This window comes from Sciurus carolinensis, chromosome 2 (assembly GCF_902686445.1).
Source record: "Sciurus carolinensis chromosome 2, mSciCar1.2, whole genome shotgun sequence".
Taxonomy (NCBI): Eukaryota; Metazoa; Chordata; class Mammalia; order Rodentia; family Sciuridae; genus Sciurus; species Sciurus carolinensis.
In genome coordinates, this window is record NC_062214.1 from 173299821 (window position 1) to 173317067 (window position 17247).

Sequence of the window (17247 nt, forward strand, 5' to 3'; positions counted from 1 at the left end):
GCACTCACAATTTCATAATTTCATTGCTCCTTTCTAAATCCCACATGCCCTAAAGTGAAATCATAATTAACTTGATGTTGACCTGTAGAGACAGTATTCGAAATTCTAACCACTTCACCAAAAACAGATGCCTAAATTAAATTCAGCTAAGAAACATTAGCTAGAAATTATTCATGAAAAGAAATCCAAGTTAGTTTCGTAACATTTATACATTGCACAATAACCATGACTTTTAGAAAAACTTATAAAGAAGAGCTAAGCTATTGTACATAGGAAGGTAAAAACATGGGAGGAAATAAAAAAGTTAAAAGTGTTTTATCAAGGAGACAGGCATGAAGAGATTATGATGATTTGTTATTATTAAATTGGTTAAATGTAGTTGACTCAGGGACAAGGCTGGGAAAAGAAAGGATCAGGCAGGAAAACTCCTTTGCATATAAGCCTTTGATTTTTAAGTTTCCTTGCAGGAAAAATTAGGATTCTGGGAGCAGTAAAGGGCCCGCTCCTTCTTCATAAGTGAGAGGGCAGCATGGCTGCATTTCGCGTTGGTGATTGGTTTCCCAAACCTGGAAAAATCGGGGTTTACAGAACTTCGAATCATGAATTTAGCAGAAGGCAGCACGCCCGGGGCGCTGAATGCTTAGGAAGTATTCTGATTAAACCCAAAGCAACGATTTTCTAATTACGTCCCAGAACTTCCAGGGCCACGGTTCCTGGACAAACGGGCCAAGTCAGTGCGGAGCTGCGAAGGCCTGGAGGTGCGGGGCAGGCTGGGTCTCTCCGGGCTGGCCTCGCCGGACTCAGGCTCCGCCCCGTCCCCTCCCTCGCCTGCCTCGCGACACGCCGGTCCCCTGCTAGGGCGTCCGCGCTGACGGAAGGCCGCAGGACCTCGCGGGGCCCTTGCGCACTTTTGCTGCGAAAAGCTGGCCCGCAGCGGCCACCACAGCCCTTCTGGTGTTAGAAGGGCTCGCGGGACCGTCCTTTCGCCACGTGCCTTCCCCCAAGTCACCTCGAAACGAGCTTCACCAACTCCCGGATACCAACCGCCTCGGACGCCGGTCACGCGCACCTGGGATCCAGTGGGTGCGCGCGAGCCGACGAGCATGCGCTTCTGATCGGACTCGCCGCGCGCGCTTCAGCCGGCGACACCCCAGCGCGCATGCGCACAGGTGTTACCTGCCGCGACGCTCCCGCCGCCCTGCCTTCCCGCTCCTCCAAGTCCCCGCCCTTATTCCCCGAGCTACGCCTTCGGCCCCCCAACCCCGCCCTTCCTTTAACGAGACAAGTTTAATTTTCCCAGGTTGGCCTTGAACTTGGGATACTCCTTTCTCTGCTTCGCCAGTCGCTGGGATTGCGCGCCACCGGGCCGGGCCTGTTTCTGGTGATTTTGTTTTATCCTTTGGTTTCTCCTCTGCACGTACTACTATTTGATTCAATATTTCATTTATTTGCTTATTCTCTCCCCTCCCCAACCCCAGTCAGTGTACACGATGTGCCGGTTTGGGATTTTGTCCGTTTATTTCTGCCGTTATCTCCATGGCCAAGAACAGCGTCTGCCCTGTGGTAGCTTTAAGTGACTAAATCCAGAACCTTCAATCTTAGAATTAATGATTTTTCAGAGATGGAAAAGACTGAGAAACTAGCTCAACTCAGTTTACAAACGAGGACACCAGGTCTCCCTTCACTGATTTTTTGGGTATCTTCCCAATGCATGGCAGCAGCTTTCCGTACTGAAGAAGAGCAGAACTCTTAAGAACACGGAGAAAAAATACTTTGGGAGTTGTTAACCAATCCTCAGTTCTGCTTTCTGTCTCAATTTCATTGAAACCTTATTCTTTTTAAAAATTGGGTCTTAAGACAAAATATTTAAGCCCAGTGACTGTTGGACACATGTTCAGTCACTAACCAAACCAAATCAGACTTCTGGGGCTGATGAAGCAAAATTCTGATTACTGCGTGAATTAGTTTGCTGGAGCTCCATAACAAAATACCAGACTGGGTGGCTTAAACAGCACAAGTTTGTTTTCTCACAGTTCTGGAGATGATAAGTCTGAGATCCAGGTGTTGGCAAGGATGATTTTTTCTGAGGCCTCTCGGTTTGTGAATAGCTGTCTTCACAGGTCTTTTGTCTACATATCTATGTCCAAATTTCCTCTTCATTTTAAGGCCACCAATCAGATTGGATTAGGGCCTTATTTAATCTTAATTATTTCTTTAAAAGTCCTATTTCCAAATAGTCACTTTCCAAAGTGTGTGTGTGTGGGGGGGGGCTTCATATGAATTCTGGGGGATCAAATTCAGCCCATGACATTACTTTATGTGAATTTCTTATCTAGAGGAAAGGAATGACAGCAGAAATTCCATAAAAGTAATTAGTCCAAGACATCACTGAAACTGCTAACAAACTGGTGGCATTTGTTCTTATTAGGCATGCAGTTTCCTGAAGAAAACTTCATGTAAACCACTTAAAGGAATGATTCAAAGTAACTGCTTTTTCTTTCAAACTTCTTTTAATGACCTCGAAATCCTTTCTCCCACAGTGTTTACTAAATAAGTATTTCTATGCCCCAAAGTCAGTTCACTAAGGATTTAAGAAAGTAGCATAAACAGGGCCAGGGATGTAGCTCAGTGGTTCAGTATTTGTTTCACATGTGCAAGGTCCTGGGTTCAATCCCCAGCACCCGGGGGTGGGGGGTGGGGGGTGGGAAATACCATAAGCACATAGTTCTAATGTGTTTTTATTAGAATTGTGTAACATTGTGTTCCATCACACATGTAACATGCAGTAACAAATACCTGATACAAAAATAACTACTTCTAATATTGAACACAGAATAGTTATATATTAATAATAAAAATCAAAACTGAGTTTTTCTTGGAAAATTTAAATTCAGGCCATTATTTCACAATTTGGAAATCGGAGTACTCCAACTTCAAGATGACTTTCTCATTGTTGAAATTTGCTCTGTCAATGTGCGATTTGGGACTTCCTTTCGTCTCAAGCCATTCCTGCATGCCACGCACCTTGGAGATGGGACCTTGCAATTGTCCTTGTACTGTGCCCCGGTCAGTGTTCTGGACCCAGCCTACCAATCCTAGCTTTTTACCCTCAGCCTAAGGGGAAGAAAGAGAGATCCAGTGAGATTGAACAAAATAAGACTACAATCTCTTGCCAGAATCTTGGCCTAGGATCAAGCCACTGAAACTAATTTGATACTGTCCAGAAAAGTCAAAACAGAAAGAGAGCAAGGAGGATCTCATTGCTGATCTTAATATCAAGTGTTGGCCACTTGACTCCATTTCTTTCTTCTTCTCTATAAAACCCAGGCACTAGAATTTTTCAATATGTAGTAAATTTGGTTAAGTACTAAAGACTTAAGTCCAAAACAGATGCTTTTAAAATGATCCCCTAAGGCAGATTGTTTTTTAGGATACTGGGTTATATCTTGTTCATTTTCCCTTAATCAAGAATCTACTGGGTATGATAAATGGAAAAAGCGTGAAGTTATCTGATCCTTCTCTTTATCTTTAACCAGGACCACACCTAAACATATCCAGATGAATTAGTGTCCATTATATCTTTAAAGATAGAGTGTATTTTGCAATTTCCTGGGCAACTCAGCCATTGTTTTTACTGTAGAGAAACTGTCTAACCCAACATGTTTATGTTGCATTCAGGGCCCACTTTCTGTCAGCCTCCTAGAGAAGGAAAGCAGCTGTGACCAGCCTCTGAGCACCAAGTTTTCATGAGGCTACATAACTATTAAGTTTTCACTTGACTTTCTTCTCTTTTGTCTAAATAATCACAATGTCCTTAAAGTTGAATAAACTTACAAAAGTCAACTAATCACTGTAGTGGCTTTTTTTTTTTTTTTTTTTCCTTTTCAATCTTCTTTAAGTCATAAAGCTGTGGCAAGACTTGAACATTTAGAAAAGGTAACGATATTTTACAGATAAGCTTATTTTTGTGCAAATATATAATTAGGATATTATAAAGGTCATTGATTGCAAAATAATCTATCTAACAGAAGAGGGTGGATTACAAAAGAAAATGGGAGTTAGCATGATTTCATGTCCAAATGCCAGAGTAGTGACCTAGTAAATGTGGGAAATTGCTGGAGTTTGCCAAAGAAAACTTTATGTACAGCAGAAAAAAAAAAAAAAAATCTGTGATAAGAAACTGAAGCATCCATCAAATTAGTTATGTTCAAAGCAAAGACATGTTTGCATAATAAAGAAAGAAAGGGACTCTGGTCCAATAGCTGTTTAAGGGATAGAGGAAATGAAGGAATGAAGAAAAACAGGAGATACCTACAGCATGCACTGTTAAGTGCCAGAGGAGAAAACATAAAAGAAAAATGCTGAGAATGGACTTTAAGGAGGACTCCATATCCAACTGACTAACAATTGCGCTGTTCTGCTTCAAATTAACCTAGGGGAGCTGGCTCTCTGGGTCTTAGAGTTACCATATATGGTAAATAGCTATCAGAATGATTGTGCAGTTTTGAGCATACAAGGTTATAACAGTCAAATCTTTAAATTGCAGTGTGATTTATCTGAAATCCTGAGAGTGAATAAAACACTCCAAAATTTGAACTACGTTGAGAATGGAAATTTCCTCAGGTTTTATTTGTGCACTTGATTCTCTTTTTATCTCTTCTTTTTTTTTTTTTTTAAAGATGTTGCTAGACCTTTATGTTATTCATTTATTTATATGTGGTGCCGAGGATGGAACCCAGGCCTCACACATGCTAGGCAAGCACTCTACCACTGAGCCACAACCCCAGCCCCCTCTTTTTATTTCTCAAAGAATAGCATAATGTTGCTCATTCATATTGTTTTGAATATCTGTCTTTAAATGAGGAACAAGTGGCTTTATTTCCCAAAGAAAATTCCAAAAGCTAATTCTACTTGATAACCATATTTCTGCTTAAACAGTACTCTGACCTTTTTTGTGACAGTTTTAAGGATTATAATCACCAATTCTAGTTTGCAATCTAAAAAGAAAGTCTTCTCAAATCATGAACTTAGAAGTCCATCTTAAGACAATAAAAAAAGAAGCGTGAACTAAACTCAAAGCAAGCAGAAGGAAATAATAAAAGAATAGAACAGAAGTCAATAAAGAATAGAAAAATTCAGAAAATAAACGAAACCAAAAGTTAGTCTTTGAAAAGGTCAACAAAAGTGAAAACCTTTAGACTGACAAAAAGGAAAAAGGCTCAAATTATTAAAATGAAAGAGGGGATACTGCCACCAACCTTACGAAAAAGGGAAAACTATGAACAATTATGTGCCAACAAATCAGACAACTTAGATCAAAGGACAGATTCCTAGGAAGACACTGAATCAAGAAGAAATAGAGGGGAGTGCTCGCCTAGCATGTGTGAGGCACTGAGTTTGATCCTTAGCACCGCATAAAAATAAACAACTAAAATAAAGGCATTCTGTTCATCTACAACTACAAAAAAAAATTTTAAAAAGAAGTGGAAATGGAAAATCTGAACAGACCTATCTTAAGAGATTAAAAACTAGTAATCAGAAAACTTCCAAAAGGAAAAACCCAGGACCTTTGAATTCTATCAAATGTTCAAAGAAATTCACCAATCCCTCACAAACTTTTCCAAAAAATAGAAGAGGAAACACTTCCCAACTCATTCTATTAATCTAGCATTAGCCTCATACCAAAATCAAAGCATCACAAGAAAACCTTAGACCAACCAATAGCCTTCAATGAATATAAAAGCAAAAATCCTCAACAAAATACTAGCAAACCAAATTCATCAACATATAAAGAAGATTACATAACAAGACAAACTGGGTTTTATGGTAGAAATGCAAGGTTGGTTCAACATACAAAAAGTAATCCATTTAATATGCCATATTAGTAAATAAAACAAAATTACACAATCCTCTCAATAATGGAAAAAAAAAAAAAAAAAAAAAAGACCAAAACACTCAACAAAATCCAAAAACTCTTTTATGATAAAAACACTGAACAAACTAGGAACAGAAGGGAACTTCCTAACCTGATAAGAGTATTGAGGGGGCTGGGGATATGGCTCAGTTGGTAGAGTGCTTGCCTAGCATGCATAAGGCCCTGAGTTCAATCCCCAGCACCACCAAAAAAAAAAAAAAAAAGTATTAAAAACCCACAATTAATATCACACCTAATAGTGAAAAACACTGAAAGCTTTCCCCATAAAGCAAGAAGAAAACAAAGATATCTGCTTTTGCTACTTTTATTCAATATTATCCTCGAGGTTCTTTCTGTTCAGGAAAGGGAAAAAGAAAAGAAAAGGTATTCAGAAAGGAAGAAATAAAAATTACCTCTACTTGCCAAAGGCACACCCTATATACAAAAAATTCTAAGGAACACAAACACACATATACAAACTAGAGTTAATGAACAGGTTCTCATGGTTGCAGGAAACGAGGTTGGTATAAAAAATCTATTTTATTTTTATACCCTAGCAATGAACAATTGAAAAACAAAATAAGTAAGCAATCCCAAATACTATAGCATCTAAAATCACAAAATGCCTATGAATCAATTTAACAAAAGAAGTAGAAAACTACAAATCATTGTTGAAAAACATGAAGATCTAAATAAAAAGGCTTTCCATGTTCATGGACTGGAAGACTTCATATTAAAATGGCAATATTCCCATCTACAGATTCAACACAATCTATGTAAAAAATCTCAGATGCTTTTTTGCAGAAATTGACAAATTGACCTTAAATTCACATGGAAACATAAAGGACCCAAAATAGCTAAAAATAACCATGAAAGAGAAGAACAAAGTTGAAGGATTCACACGTCCTGAATTCTGAATTTACTACAAAGCTACAGTAATCACAGCAGGGAGCTGTAGCACACACCTGTAATCCTGGCTGCTCCAGGGGCTGAGGCAGGAGGATTACAAATTTGAGGCCAGCCTCAGCAACCTAGCAAGACCCTGTCTCAAAATAAAATAAAAAGGGCTAGGAGTGTAGGTGTAGTTCAGTGGTAGGGTACTTGCCTAATACGTATGAGGCCCTGGGGTTAAAAAAAAAAAGCTATAGCAATTCAAAAACAAACATAAGATCAATGGAAGAAAACTGAAGAGTCCAGAAACCCTTACAATTTTGACAAGAGTGCCATGATAAATCAGTGGAAGAAATATTAGTCTTTTCAACAAATACGGTTGGAACACCTGGATAAGCATATGCAAAAGAATGAAGTTAGGCTTGAGGTATAGCTCAGAGTGCTTGCTTAGTATGTACAAGACCCAGGGTTCAATCGCCAACACGTACACACACACAAAAGAATAAGATTCGACTTCTTAATACACACCACATTAAAAAAATCAAACTCCATTAAAGACTTAAGACGAAGCTTAAACTATGAAAGTCTTAGAAGAAAACATAAGCATGAATCTTGATCTGAGATTAGGCAAAGTTTTCTCATGCAAAATTAGTTAAATTAGACTTCATCATAATTAAAAAATTTCCAGAGTGCCTGTAATCCCAGCAGTTTAGGAGGCTGAGGCAGGAGGATTACAAGTTCAAAACCAGCCTCAGCAACTTAGCAAGGCCCTAAGCAACTTGGCAAGACCCTATCTCAAAAATAAAAAATAAAAAGGACTGAGGCTGTGGTTCAGTAGTTGAGCGCCCCTGGGTCAATGACTTGTATCAAAAAAAAAAAAAAAAAAAAAATTAAAAATTAAAAACTTTTGTACTTCAAAGGACACTATCAAGTGAAATGATAACTCACAGAATGGGGAAAATATCTGCAAATCATATATCTGAAAAAAGACTAGTTTCTAGAATATATAGGAAATTTTTATGAATCAACAATAAGAAAAAGAACTCAAAAAATTAACCAAAGGATTTGAATGGAAACTTCTCCAATGAAGATATGCAATATCTTTTTTCACATGCCAATAAACACATGAAAAGATGCTCAACATCTCAGTGGTGAGAAGAAGGCAAATCAAAACCAAAGAGTATACAGAACAGAATATTACTCATATTTTAAAAAGAAGGAAATGCTAATACATGATCGCTGGATGAACCTTGAGGACATTATACTAAGTGAAATAAGCCAGTCACAAAGGAAATATACTGATTGCACTTATGAGTTACCTCAAACAGTCAAATTCATATAAAGGAAAAATAAATTCATAATTGCCAGGGGCTGGATGGAGGGAAAAATGGCGAGTTAGTGGTTAATGGGTACAGAATTTCAGTTTTGCAAGACAAAAAGAGTTCCATGGGTAGATTATGGTGATGGTAGCATAGCAATGCATGGATGTACTTAGGGTGACTGAATTGTATATTTAAAAATGGTTAACACAGTAAATTTTACATCCTATGTATTCTACCACAATTTTAGAAAAACATGTTGTATAGTTTCCAAATAGTTTTGGATTTTCCAATTATCTTTTTGCTACTGATCTGTATGTTCTCCAGAGAACATTCCTTTAAATCCTTTTAAATTCCTTGACACCCGAAAACAAAACAAATAACAACAAAAATTCTCAAAGAAAGTCTGCTACCTCACATACACTAGGATAGTTGTAATAAATAAGAAACTGACAATGTTGGCAAGGATCTGGAAAAACTGGAATTCTCATAAACTGCTGGTGGGACCATAGAATGGTATAAAGATTCTGGAAAAATCTGGCAGTTTCTCAAAAAGGTAAACAGTTATTATATGACCTTGCGATCTACAAGGAACAGAAAATATAGTCTACACAAAAACATGTACATAAATGTTCATGGCATTATTCCTAATAGCCCCAAACTGGAAACAATCCAAATGTCCATCCATTGATAGAAGAATAAAATGTATATCCAAGGGCTGGGGAGATAGCTCAGCAGGTAGAGTGCTTGCCTTGCAAGCACAAGGCCCTGAGTTCGATCCCCAGTACCGCAAAAAAAAAAAAAAAAAAAAAAAAAAAAAAAAAAAAAAAAATGTATATCCATACAATGAAATATCACTCAGCCATAAAAAGGAACAAAATATGGATACATGCTACAATATGGATGAACTTCGAAAACACTACTATAAGTGAAAGGAACCAGAAACAAAAGGTCACATTTGTATGATTCCATTTTAGTATGAAATATCCTGATTAGGCAAATCCACAGACACAGAAAGTAGGTTAGTGGTTGCCAGGGGCTGGGAAAATGAGGAGTAAGTGCTAACAGGTAGGTTCTCTTTTCTGGGTGATGAAAATGTTTTGGAATTAGTGCACAACTCTATATATGACAGAAACCACTGAATTATACTTTTTTAAAGGATGAACTTTATGGAACATGAATTATATTCCAACTTTAAAAAAAGCCCATTCCTGTATTCTCATTCATTTCTCTAGAAGTGATGAAATTTAATTAAGGGCTTAGATGATATCAACATGCAAACTGACCATAGCAAAATAAAACAACTGTTAAAGGTAAGATATATATTTAAATGATTATAAATGGTAAAGAATAAGCTACCATCTGGGGCTGAGGCTGTAGCTCAGTTGCAGAGTGCTCACCTAGCAAGTGTGAGGTACTGGGTTTGATCCTTAGCACCACATAAAAATAAACAAAATAAAGGTATGCTGTCCATCTACAACAACAACAAAAATGTTTTAAAAAGAATAAGCTATAAGCTAATAAAAATGACAAGGCCTGGGGTTGTGGCTCAGTGGTAGAACACTTGCCTGGCATGTGTAAGGGCCTGGGTTCAATCCTCAGCACTGCATATAAATAAATAAATAAATAAATTAATTAATTAATTAAAAGATCCATTGACAACTAAAAATATTTAAAAAAAGAAAAATGACATTTTCCTTGTAGTTTTCCTAATCATTATTTGTTTTTCTGCATTCTTTTATTCCCTCTCTAAACTGGAAGTAAGAGATAGCAGGTTGAGTAAGATGGGCTGTATACCATCTGGTCCTTTTCCTTCAACAACTGATTAATCTTTGAAGTTGTCACCTTGAATTACTAAGTCACAGGCAAAGTTAATTGGAACTTAGCTCTTGCAATGACTTTCAGCAATTCTCTTTTTGACAAGCACTTTTCATGAGTATGAAACAGGAAGAAATTATTTGCAAATAATTAGAATAAGAGATACTGACAATTGATATTCTCATTTCAAAGATTCCGGTTTGAATTTTGAGTACCACAGTCCCAGAAGACTTGGCAAGTTCTGTAGTCCTAACTCATTACCCGTGGAGTTGGACACAGAGTGGGAGGCAATAGCCCAATATCTCCCTACAGAGGCAGGAGGGAAATTGAGATTGCACTCCTGTGTGTGTGTGTGTGTGTGTGTGTGTGTGTGTGTGTGTATGCTAAGGGAGATTACTGACACTAAAGCAGAAACAGAGGCTGCTAATGGTTTGTTTATCCCCTCAAATATTCTCTGTTGCTACAGAAGGAATACCAGAGTCCATGTTCTGTAGGAATACCAGAGTCCATGTTCAGTGTTAGCATTACCTAGGTAATCTGGAACGGATAAAATATTTTTAGTTAGAAAATCTTCTGCTGGAAAAGGTGACTGTTCTTCCACAGCTACAATGAACAGAAAGGAATTCAGTTGGGAATGTTGGGAGATGGCTGGAGAAATGATAAAGGTTGGAGAGATAAAGAAAATGTAACAGCTATGACTTGAAGTAACAGCATAATTTACATAGATATGATCAGTTCATCTAAAGGCCATGTCCTCCATGAGTAGTAGCTTTCATACAGCAAATGTGACTAGGTTTGATAAAGCCACATGAGGTGAACTAGCTATATTCCTCTTTGGAAGAAAAAGATCATTAACAAGTTTGTCTATATGCTCAGGTACCACTGTTAGAAACAAACCAATAATATCATCAGGAGAATCGTCCATTTACATCCTGTTTTACAAACTGCAAAGCATTTTCACATCCCTTGCTTTACAAACTAACTCCTTACCATTCAGCTACCAAATACCCAGCTTGTTCCAGTTCATGTCAGACAAGCATCTCTGGTTCCCAAGCTTAAAACCTAGGCATGTCCCCAAAGCCTGTAGGCCACATACCTGTGTGTACTTGCGGAAAAACACCCCTTGCACCTTCCCAAAAATTTCGTAATCCACTGATACCAAGGTGTCCCCTTCTGCCATGCTCAAACCTGTCAGAGACCAGGAAAGCAAAAATAGTAAAGGACGACCCCAGTACCCCCAATCCTGAGGCAGAAAGGGCCACACCGCCCTTCTCCATCCATCACCTCTGCCACCTCTCCCGGACCCCAAGGTCCCCGGACTGTTGTAAACGGAAGCCTGTGAGTAACAGGAAGACGGCTGGGCGAGGGCTCGCAGCTGCCCCCAAAGCTCTTTGGGGGCAACTACCTGCTTACCGAATGACCGGTCCCGCTCCCTCCCACCCACTCCCCTTCCCACGCAGCCGCCAGAATCCCTTTCCACTAAGCGTCAGGACTGATCACTCAGGGCCATGCCCTGGGCCCTCTCCCCGCCTCACCCGCCTGCTCTACCCCACCAGGGGCCGAATCGCACCGGCAACCACCAAGCCAACCGCCCGGGTCCCGCAAACGGCCGCTCCCGGAAGTTTAGCGTGCGGCTCCTCCTTCGCTGCCTCGCACGCCCATTACTCCGCTTGACCAATCAGAGAGGGCGTCTTAGCCCCGAGCCCGCCCAGAGGACGCGAGGTCCAGCCGCTGAGAGCTCGGCTCGGGGATCTGTCCAGTGTCTGCCTCATCTCGGTAGACCAAGCCTTCAGCCCATCTCAGTCGCTAAGCGCGTCCCAGGTCGCAGATGCCCAGGAGTGAAAAGCCACAGACGAGACGCACTCGGGAAACATTCACTCATTCAGTAACGCCGGCTGACGACAGCCTGCGGCGGGCGGACCTTGTAGTAGGTCGTTTTCACACATCGGTGAACACAACAGAAACCTGCCCTGGGGAGTTTAAATTCTGGAGTTGGGAGTCGGACAACAGACACTAAACATCATAAATAAATAAACTGAATAGGGCACATACCACTTTTCTGTACTTTTCCAACTTGGGGTCATGCCTAGACGGGGAGATACAGGACGTCTAGGTGGAGGTTATTTCTCTTGGACTTCTGGAAGCTGTCCATCAGAGACTACCTTACTAAGAAAATGCTTTAAGAGCTAAATAAATAAAACACAAGCACAAGCAAATGGTTCATGACTCTAGATTCTCAACTAAGCCAAATTACCAAATTTATTATTGGGTAAAGGGTATTGTTAAGGGAGGTTGTAGGTGGCGATTGTTAAAATTAGAATCAATTTGCAGAAATTTAAATATAGCTACCCTTATGATTAAGAGTGTGTGTGAATGGTGAATGCATGTAATCCGAGCGACTTGGGAGACTGAGGCAGAGGGGTCGCAAACAAGTTCAAGGGCAGCCCCTAATTGCTTAGAGGCCCTAAGCTATTTAGCAAGACCCTGTGTCAGAATGGAAAGAAGAGAGGGGAGGGGAGGGAAGGGGAGGGGAGGGGAGGAAGAGAGGAGAAGAAGTGGAAATGTGGCTCGGGAGTTAAGTGCCCCTGTTCAAGGCCCAGTACCCCTCCCCCCCTCAAAAAAAATAATGTGTATGAAGGAAAACTGATGTTTATTGTTCCTCTTTGGATTGCTTGTATGCACTACATCTCTTCATAATATTCCATTTGTGAATATGCCAAGTTGGTAGACTTGGCTTGGTGAGATGGGTTTGCAATAGTAGACATGTTCCCCACTATAGAGTAAGGATCTAGGTCCTAGACAATCATAAAACCTTAGTGCTGGGAGGCAGGGGGAGCTGGATTGAGTGCTGTATGTGGAATTATTTGAAAATAACAGTGAATGATGCACCTGGCTGATATGATTTCTTTCTCTAAAATGCATTAAAAAAAAGGTTTTCTACAGAATTCAAAACCTATTGAATGTCTCAATGTATGGGGCATCATACGGTATACAGAGATGAATAATACATAATTTTTGCCCTCAAAGAGGTTTATAATTTAGTGTAAGAGATAAATATGCATGTACATAATGACAATACAATACATGACATGATAATTCAATTCCATGAACACCCACTGAGAGCTCATCATGAGCGATCCCTGTGTTCTAACAAGGTCAGAAAATGTTAGGAAGAGCAAAGAGATTAATTCTGACTGGGAAGACTAGGGAAGTGTTCTTGGAAAGCATTTTTCCAGAGTTACACACCCACAACTTGTAGTTGAAGCTGGGATTTGATTCCAGGCAGCCAGTCCACAGTCCATTCCCCAAAATGCTATGACTAGCATCCCATAAGCGGAGCGCATGGGAAGGTGGTACCATTGAGGCCAGAAAGTACCATCACTGCAGCTAACCAGGGACTCTCAACTCTGGCTGCACATTAGGACTTTTGGGGAAGCTTCTAAAACTATGGATGCCTGGGCCTCACCAAAGATATATATATTCCTTTGTTTTCTTTAATTTTTTTAGTTGTAGATGGACACAATACCTTTATTTTATTTATTTATTTTCATGTGGTGCTGAGGATGGAGCCCAGTGCTTCTCAAGTGCTAGGCAAACACTCTACCAGAGAGCCACAACCCCAGCCCCCCAAAATATATATTCTTTAAGCAGTTTTTATTTTTATTTTTTGTACTGGGGAAAGAACCCAGAGGCCCTTTACCACTGAGCTACATCCTAGTCCCTTTTTTGCTTTATATTTTGAGACAGAGTCTCATGCTAAGTTGCCCTGGCTGGCTTCAAACTTGTGATCCTCCTGCTTCAGCCTCCCAAGTTGCTGCAATTACAGGTATGTGCCACTGTGCCCAGCCTTTTAGCAATCTTAATGTACAACCAGGGTTGAGACCCACTGTGCTAGACACTGGGGTTTATTCAGGGGAAGCAGGACTGAAAAGATAGGTTGGACCTAATAGAAATGCCATGCTAAGTAGGCATTTCAATTTTATTCTATAGGTGAAGAAGTCTTCACCAGGAGAGGGAAATGATAGGATCAATATTTAGTAAGCTAAATTTAATTATTTCACAATGTATACATATATCAAAGCATCATGTTGTACACTATAAATATATACAATCTTTATTTATAAATTTTATCTTTTGGGCTGGGGATTTAGCTCAGTTGGTAGAGTGCTTGCCTTGCAAGCACAAGGCCCTGGGTTCAACCCCAGCACCACAAAAAAAAAAAAAAAAAAAAAAATTATCTTTTAGTGTGTATGTGGTAATTGGGAATCCAACCCAAGACTTCATGCATGCTAGGCATGTGCTCTACCATTGAGCTTCATCCCCAGCCCCTGTCAATTCTCTCTCTCTCTCTCTCTCCCGTAGTACTGGGGATTGAACCCCAGGCCTTAGCACATACCAGGCAAGCACTATACCACTGAGCTATATTCCCAGTCCCATTTTTTAAAAAAAAATTTTTGGCAGGGTCTCGCTAAGTTGTTCAGGTAGGCCTTGAACTTGTGATCCTCCTGCCTCAGCGGCCAGGGTAGTTGGGATTACAGGTGTGTGCCACCATACTTGACTTCAGTTATATCTTTTTTTTCCCTTCCATAATGGGGATCAAACTCAGGGCCTCATGCATACTACGTAAGTGCTCTACCACTTGGGGTACATCCAAGGCCCTCAACCATATCTTAAGAAAGCTGAGAAAGAAGTATGTAGAATCATTGCTCTGGCAGCATCAAGAAGGACAGGCTTGGGGAGCAGATGTTAAAGGGAAGAGTAGCAGTAAGAAGGGTGAGGGCATCCCAAGGAGAAACAAGGAAGATCGCAACTAAGGGCACTAAAAACAAAGGAAGGGTCATTGTTTGTTTATTTGCATTACTGGGAATTGAACCCAGGAGCATTCTAACAATGAGCAACATCTCCAGCCCTTTTAAAAATTTGAGACAGGGTTTCACTAAGTTGCAGAGGCTGGCCTTGAACTTGCAATCCTCCTGCCTCAGCCTCTCTAGTAGCTGGGATTACAGGAGTACACCACCATGCCTGACAGGAAGGGTCATTTATGGGAGACATTTGAGAGGTAAACTCAACAGAACCTGCTCAGAAGATAGAGGTGACAAAAGGAAGGCGTGGAAGGTGAGTGATGCTTTGAGCAGGAGCAGGAATATGGAGAAGTAGCAGACTGGGGATGGGGAGGTGATCACAAGCTTTGTGTTCTGTCACACTGAGCTTGAGGATCCTGAGGCTCAGTCATGCGCAGGTGTTAAATGGGCAGTTGGAAAGAAGATAGATTACAGTTCAGCTGGACAACATTTAAACAGGTGAAACCTGAAATTTCAACATTTGATAAAAGGAAGAGAATGTCTGGAACTGCACATATGTGAAAAGTAAAAGGGCTCAGGAGAATACCCAAATTTAGGGAACAAGTGGGGAAAAAAAGACATAAATGCCAGAGACTTGGAAGAAGATGGAGCAAAGACATGAAAGAAGAAAGCGAGAGGGCGCGGGAGCAAGGAAAAAGAGTTCTCAGATGGCAAATAATCAATAGCGTCAAGTGAGTAGGCTTAAGAAATAGAAGCTTATCTTTGGTCATAGGAAGGTCATTGACAGCTGTGCAACTAAATAAACTGGAGAGGGTAGTAGTAAGACCACAGTGGGCCAGACGAAGAGGGGGAGATGAGAAAGGGAGGGGGCAGTGGATGTGGTTCTCCATTAAGAGCTCTCGTGGAGCTGGGCAAGGTGGCCTTTGTCTGTAATCCCAGGAGGCTGAAGTAGGAAGGACTAGGCCAGCCTGGGCATTTAGCAAGACCAAAATACAAAACACAAAATTAAAAAGGGCTAGAGGAGTAGCTCAGTTGTAGAGCGCCCCTGGGTTCCATTCACAGTGAGGGAGTCAGCAGGGAGTCTCGTGGAGAAAAAGAAAAATGAGTGGGATCCTAACACAAAGGTGGCAGGTCAAGGGAAATGAGATTTGTAGGGAAAAGTTAGATGTGTTTTGAAACCAAAGAAAAGGAGCCTATGGAGATGAACAGATGGAGGGGTAAAGTGATGGAGTCAATTCCCTGGAGGGTTCTGAGAGAAACTAACTCCGGGGGAGCCACTTCGTTCTCAGAAAGCAGAAGGAAGGAAGTCAGAGGGAGGGTAACATGCTGGAAAATTCTACTAGCTCGCAGGGAAGCTGCGGAAGTTGACAAGAGATAGGGGGAAGCTGAGATGACCCGCCCTGAGCAGAGTAGGGAATGTTCCCATCTGCACAGAGGTGGCACACATCTGTAATGCCAGCGGCTGTAGAGGATGAGGCAGGAGGCTCGCAAGTGCAAAGCCAGCCTCAGCGATTTAGTTAGGCCCTCAGCAACTTACCCAGACACTGTCTCAAAATAAAAAAAATAAATAAAAGGGTTGGGGATGTGGCTCGGTAGTTAAGTGGCACTGGGTTCATTCCCTGGTACGAAAACTAAAGAAAGAAAAGAAAAAGAAAGAAAGAGAAGAGTCAACTGAGAATGAAAACTAGGAATAAAGGAACTGCCCTTGGAGGGCCCACCAAGAAATTTGTTAACATGTGACGGCTGCAATCTGACTTCAACATCGACTGCTGCTGTCTACATTGTTTCCCATGTTCTGGATCTTTTGAATAGTTACAGGGAAAAAGTGAGCTGCCTGTTCCAAACAGTTTACCCATATGCACTGAAGCATGAAGAAGAGAAATAAATTCTCTTCTGATGTCAAAAAGTTAGAGTATCATTTAGTGTTGAAACCAAGCTTTGCTGATTATTTTCGATCTGGTAGTTAACTTTATTATCATTACATTTGGCTGAGTCATTCCTGGGCCTAAATAGAGACGTCCACAGTTACCACGTGAGAGTAAAACATAATATCAAAATAATTAGACTGGCCACAAAAACTACCCCGGAAAGACTGCGTAGCAAAAATATATATATATACATTAACAGCAAGCTTCAAAGTATTGGCGAGGGAAGAAAGCACCGAGAGCACACAGCCATACCTGGGGCCCGTGCAGAGCAGCCGAGCGTGCTAAGAAAGGCTATCAGCAGGCCCACTCCGGCTAACCCGGCGGACACCGGAATCCTGCGGCGGGATGACTCTGGGACACAACTAGGGGCTCCGCCCTTTGCCAGAGACCGGCACACCCCAAGGTCAGGGAGCATCGTTCTCAGAAAAATACAAGTTCCTCTTTGATGGAGCCCAGAAAAGCCTCGCCTGCCCCTCCCCCGCTCCCCAAGGGCACGGCTGAACCGAGCTGCAGAGTTGGCTGGACACTGGGTCAAGTGACACGGAGGCCGACCGCACCCCCAGCCCCGGCCGCCC

General features: G+C 41.0%; 2 protein-coding genes across 9 annotated transcripts in view; both read right to left on the reverse strand.

Annotated features, from left to right (window-relative positions):
- The window catches only part of Mlh3 (mutL homolog 3), a 32478-nt gene extending 31360 nt beyond the window's left edge, over nt 1-1118 (reverse strand). For 4 of the 5 annotated variants that reach the window (XM_047538498.1, XM_047538500.1, XM_047538503.1 and 1 more), the window contains exon 1: nt 1010-1118. The gene's annotated coding sequence lies outside the window, so the exon portion shown is untranslated. The remainder of the gene's footprint in view (nt 1-1009) is intronic. The other variant, XM_047538499.1, reaches the window with a different exon arrangement.
- Nucleotides 1119-2722: 1604 nt separating this feature from the next.
- Acyp1 (acylphosphatase 1) lies at nt 2723-17206 on the reverse strand. 4 transcript variants are annotated; one of them, XM_047534359.1, is made up of 3 exons: nt 16925-17206; nt 11039-11130; nt 2723-3114 (listed from the first exon to the last, which is right to left on the reverse strand). In XM_047534359.1, exons 1-3 carry the CDS (start codon nt 17085-17087, stop codon nt 2899-2901), a joined length of 471 nt encoding a protein of 156 aa, XP_047390315.1. In that variant the 5' UTR covers nt 17088-17206; the 3' UTR covers nt 2723-2898. The 4 variants fall into 4 exon arrangements, with proteins under 4 accessions (XP_047390315.1, XP_047390323.1, XP_047390332.1 ...); XM_047534367.1 differs by lacking the exon at nt 16925-17206 and adding an exon at nt 11513-11571; XM_047534376.1 differs by lacking the exon at nt 16925-17206 and adding an exon at nt 11478-11542.
- Nucleotides 17207-17247: the final 41 nt, after the last annotated feature.

Excerpts from the sequence above, each read along its gene's own strand:
- Acyp1 (XM_047534359.1), bottom strand. The coding sequence starts at position 17,087 with ATGCTCCCTGACCTTGGGGTGTGCCGGTCTCTGGCAAAGGGCGGAGCC. Across the intron at positions 11,131-16,924 it reads CTGCTCTGCACGGGCCCCAG|GTTTGAGCATGGCAGAAGGG; the intron begins GTATGGCTGTGT and ends GGTCTCTGACAG. Across the intron at positions 3,115-11,038 it reads TTTTCCGCAAGTACACACAG|GCTGAGGGTAAAAAGCTAGG; the intron begins GTATGTGGCCTA and ends TCTTCCCCTTAG.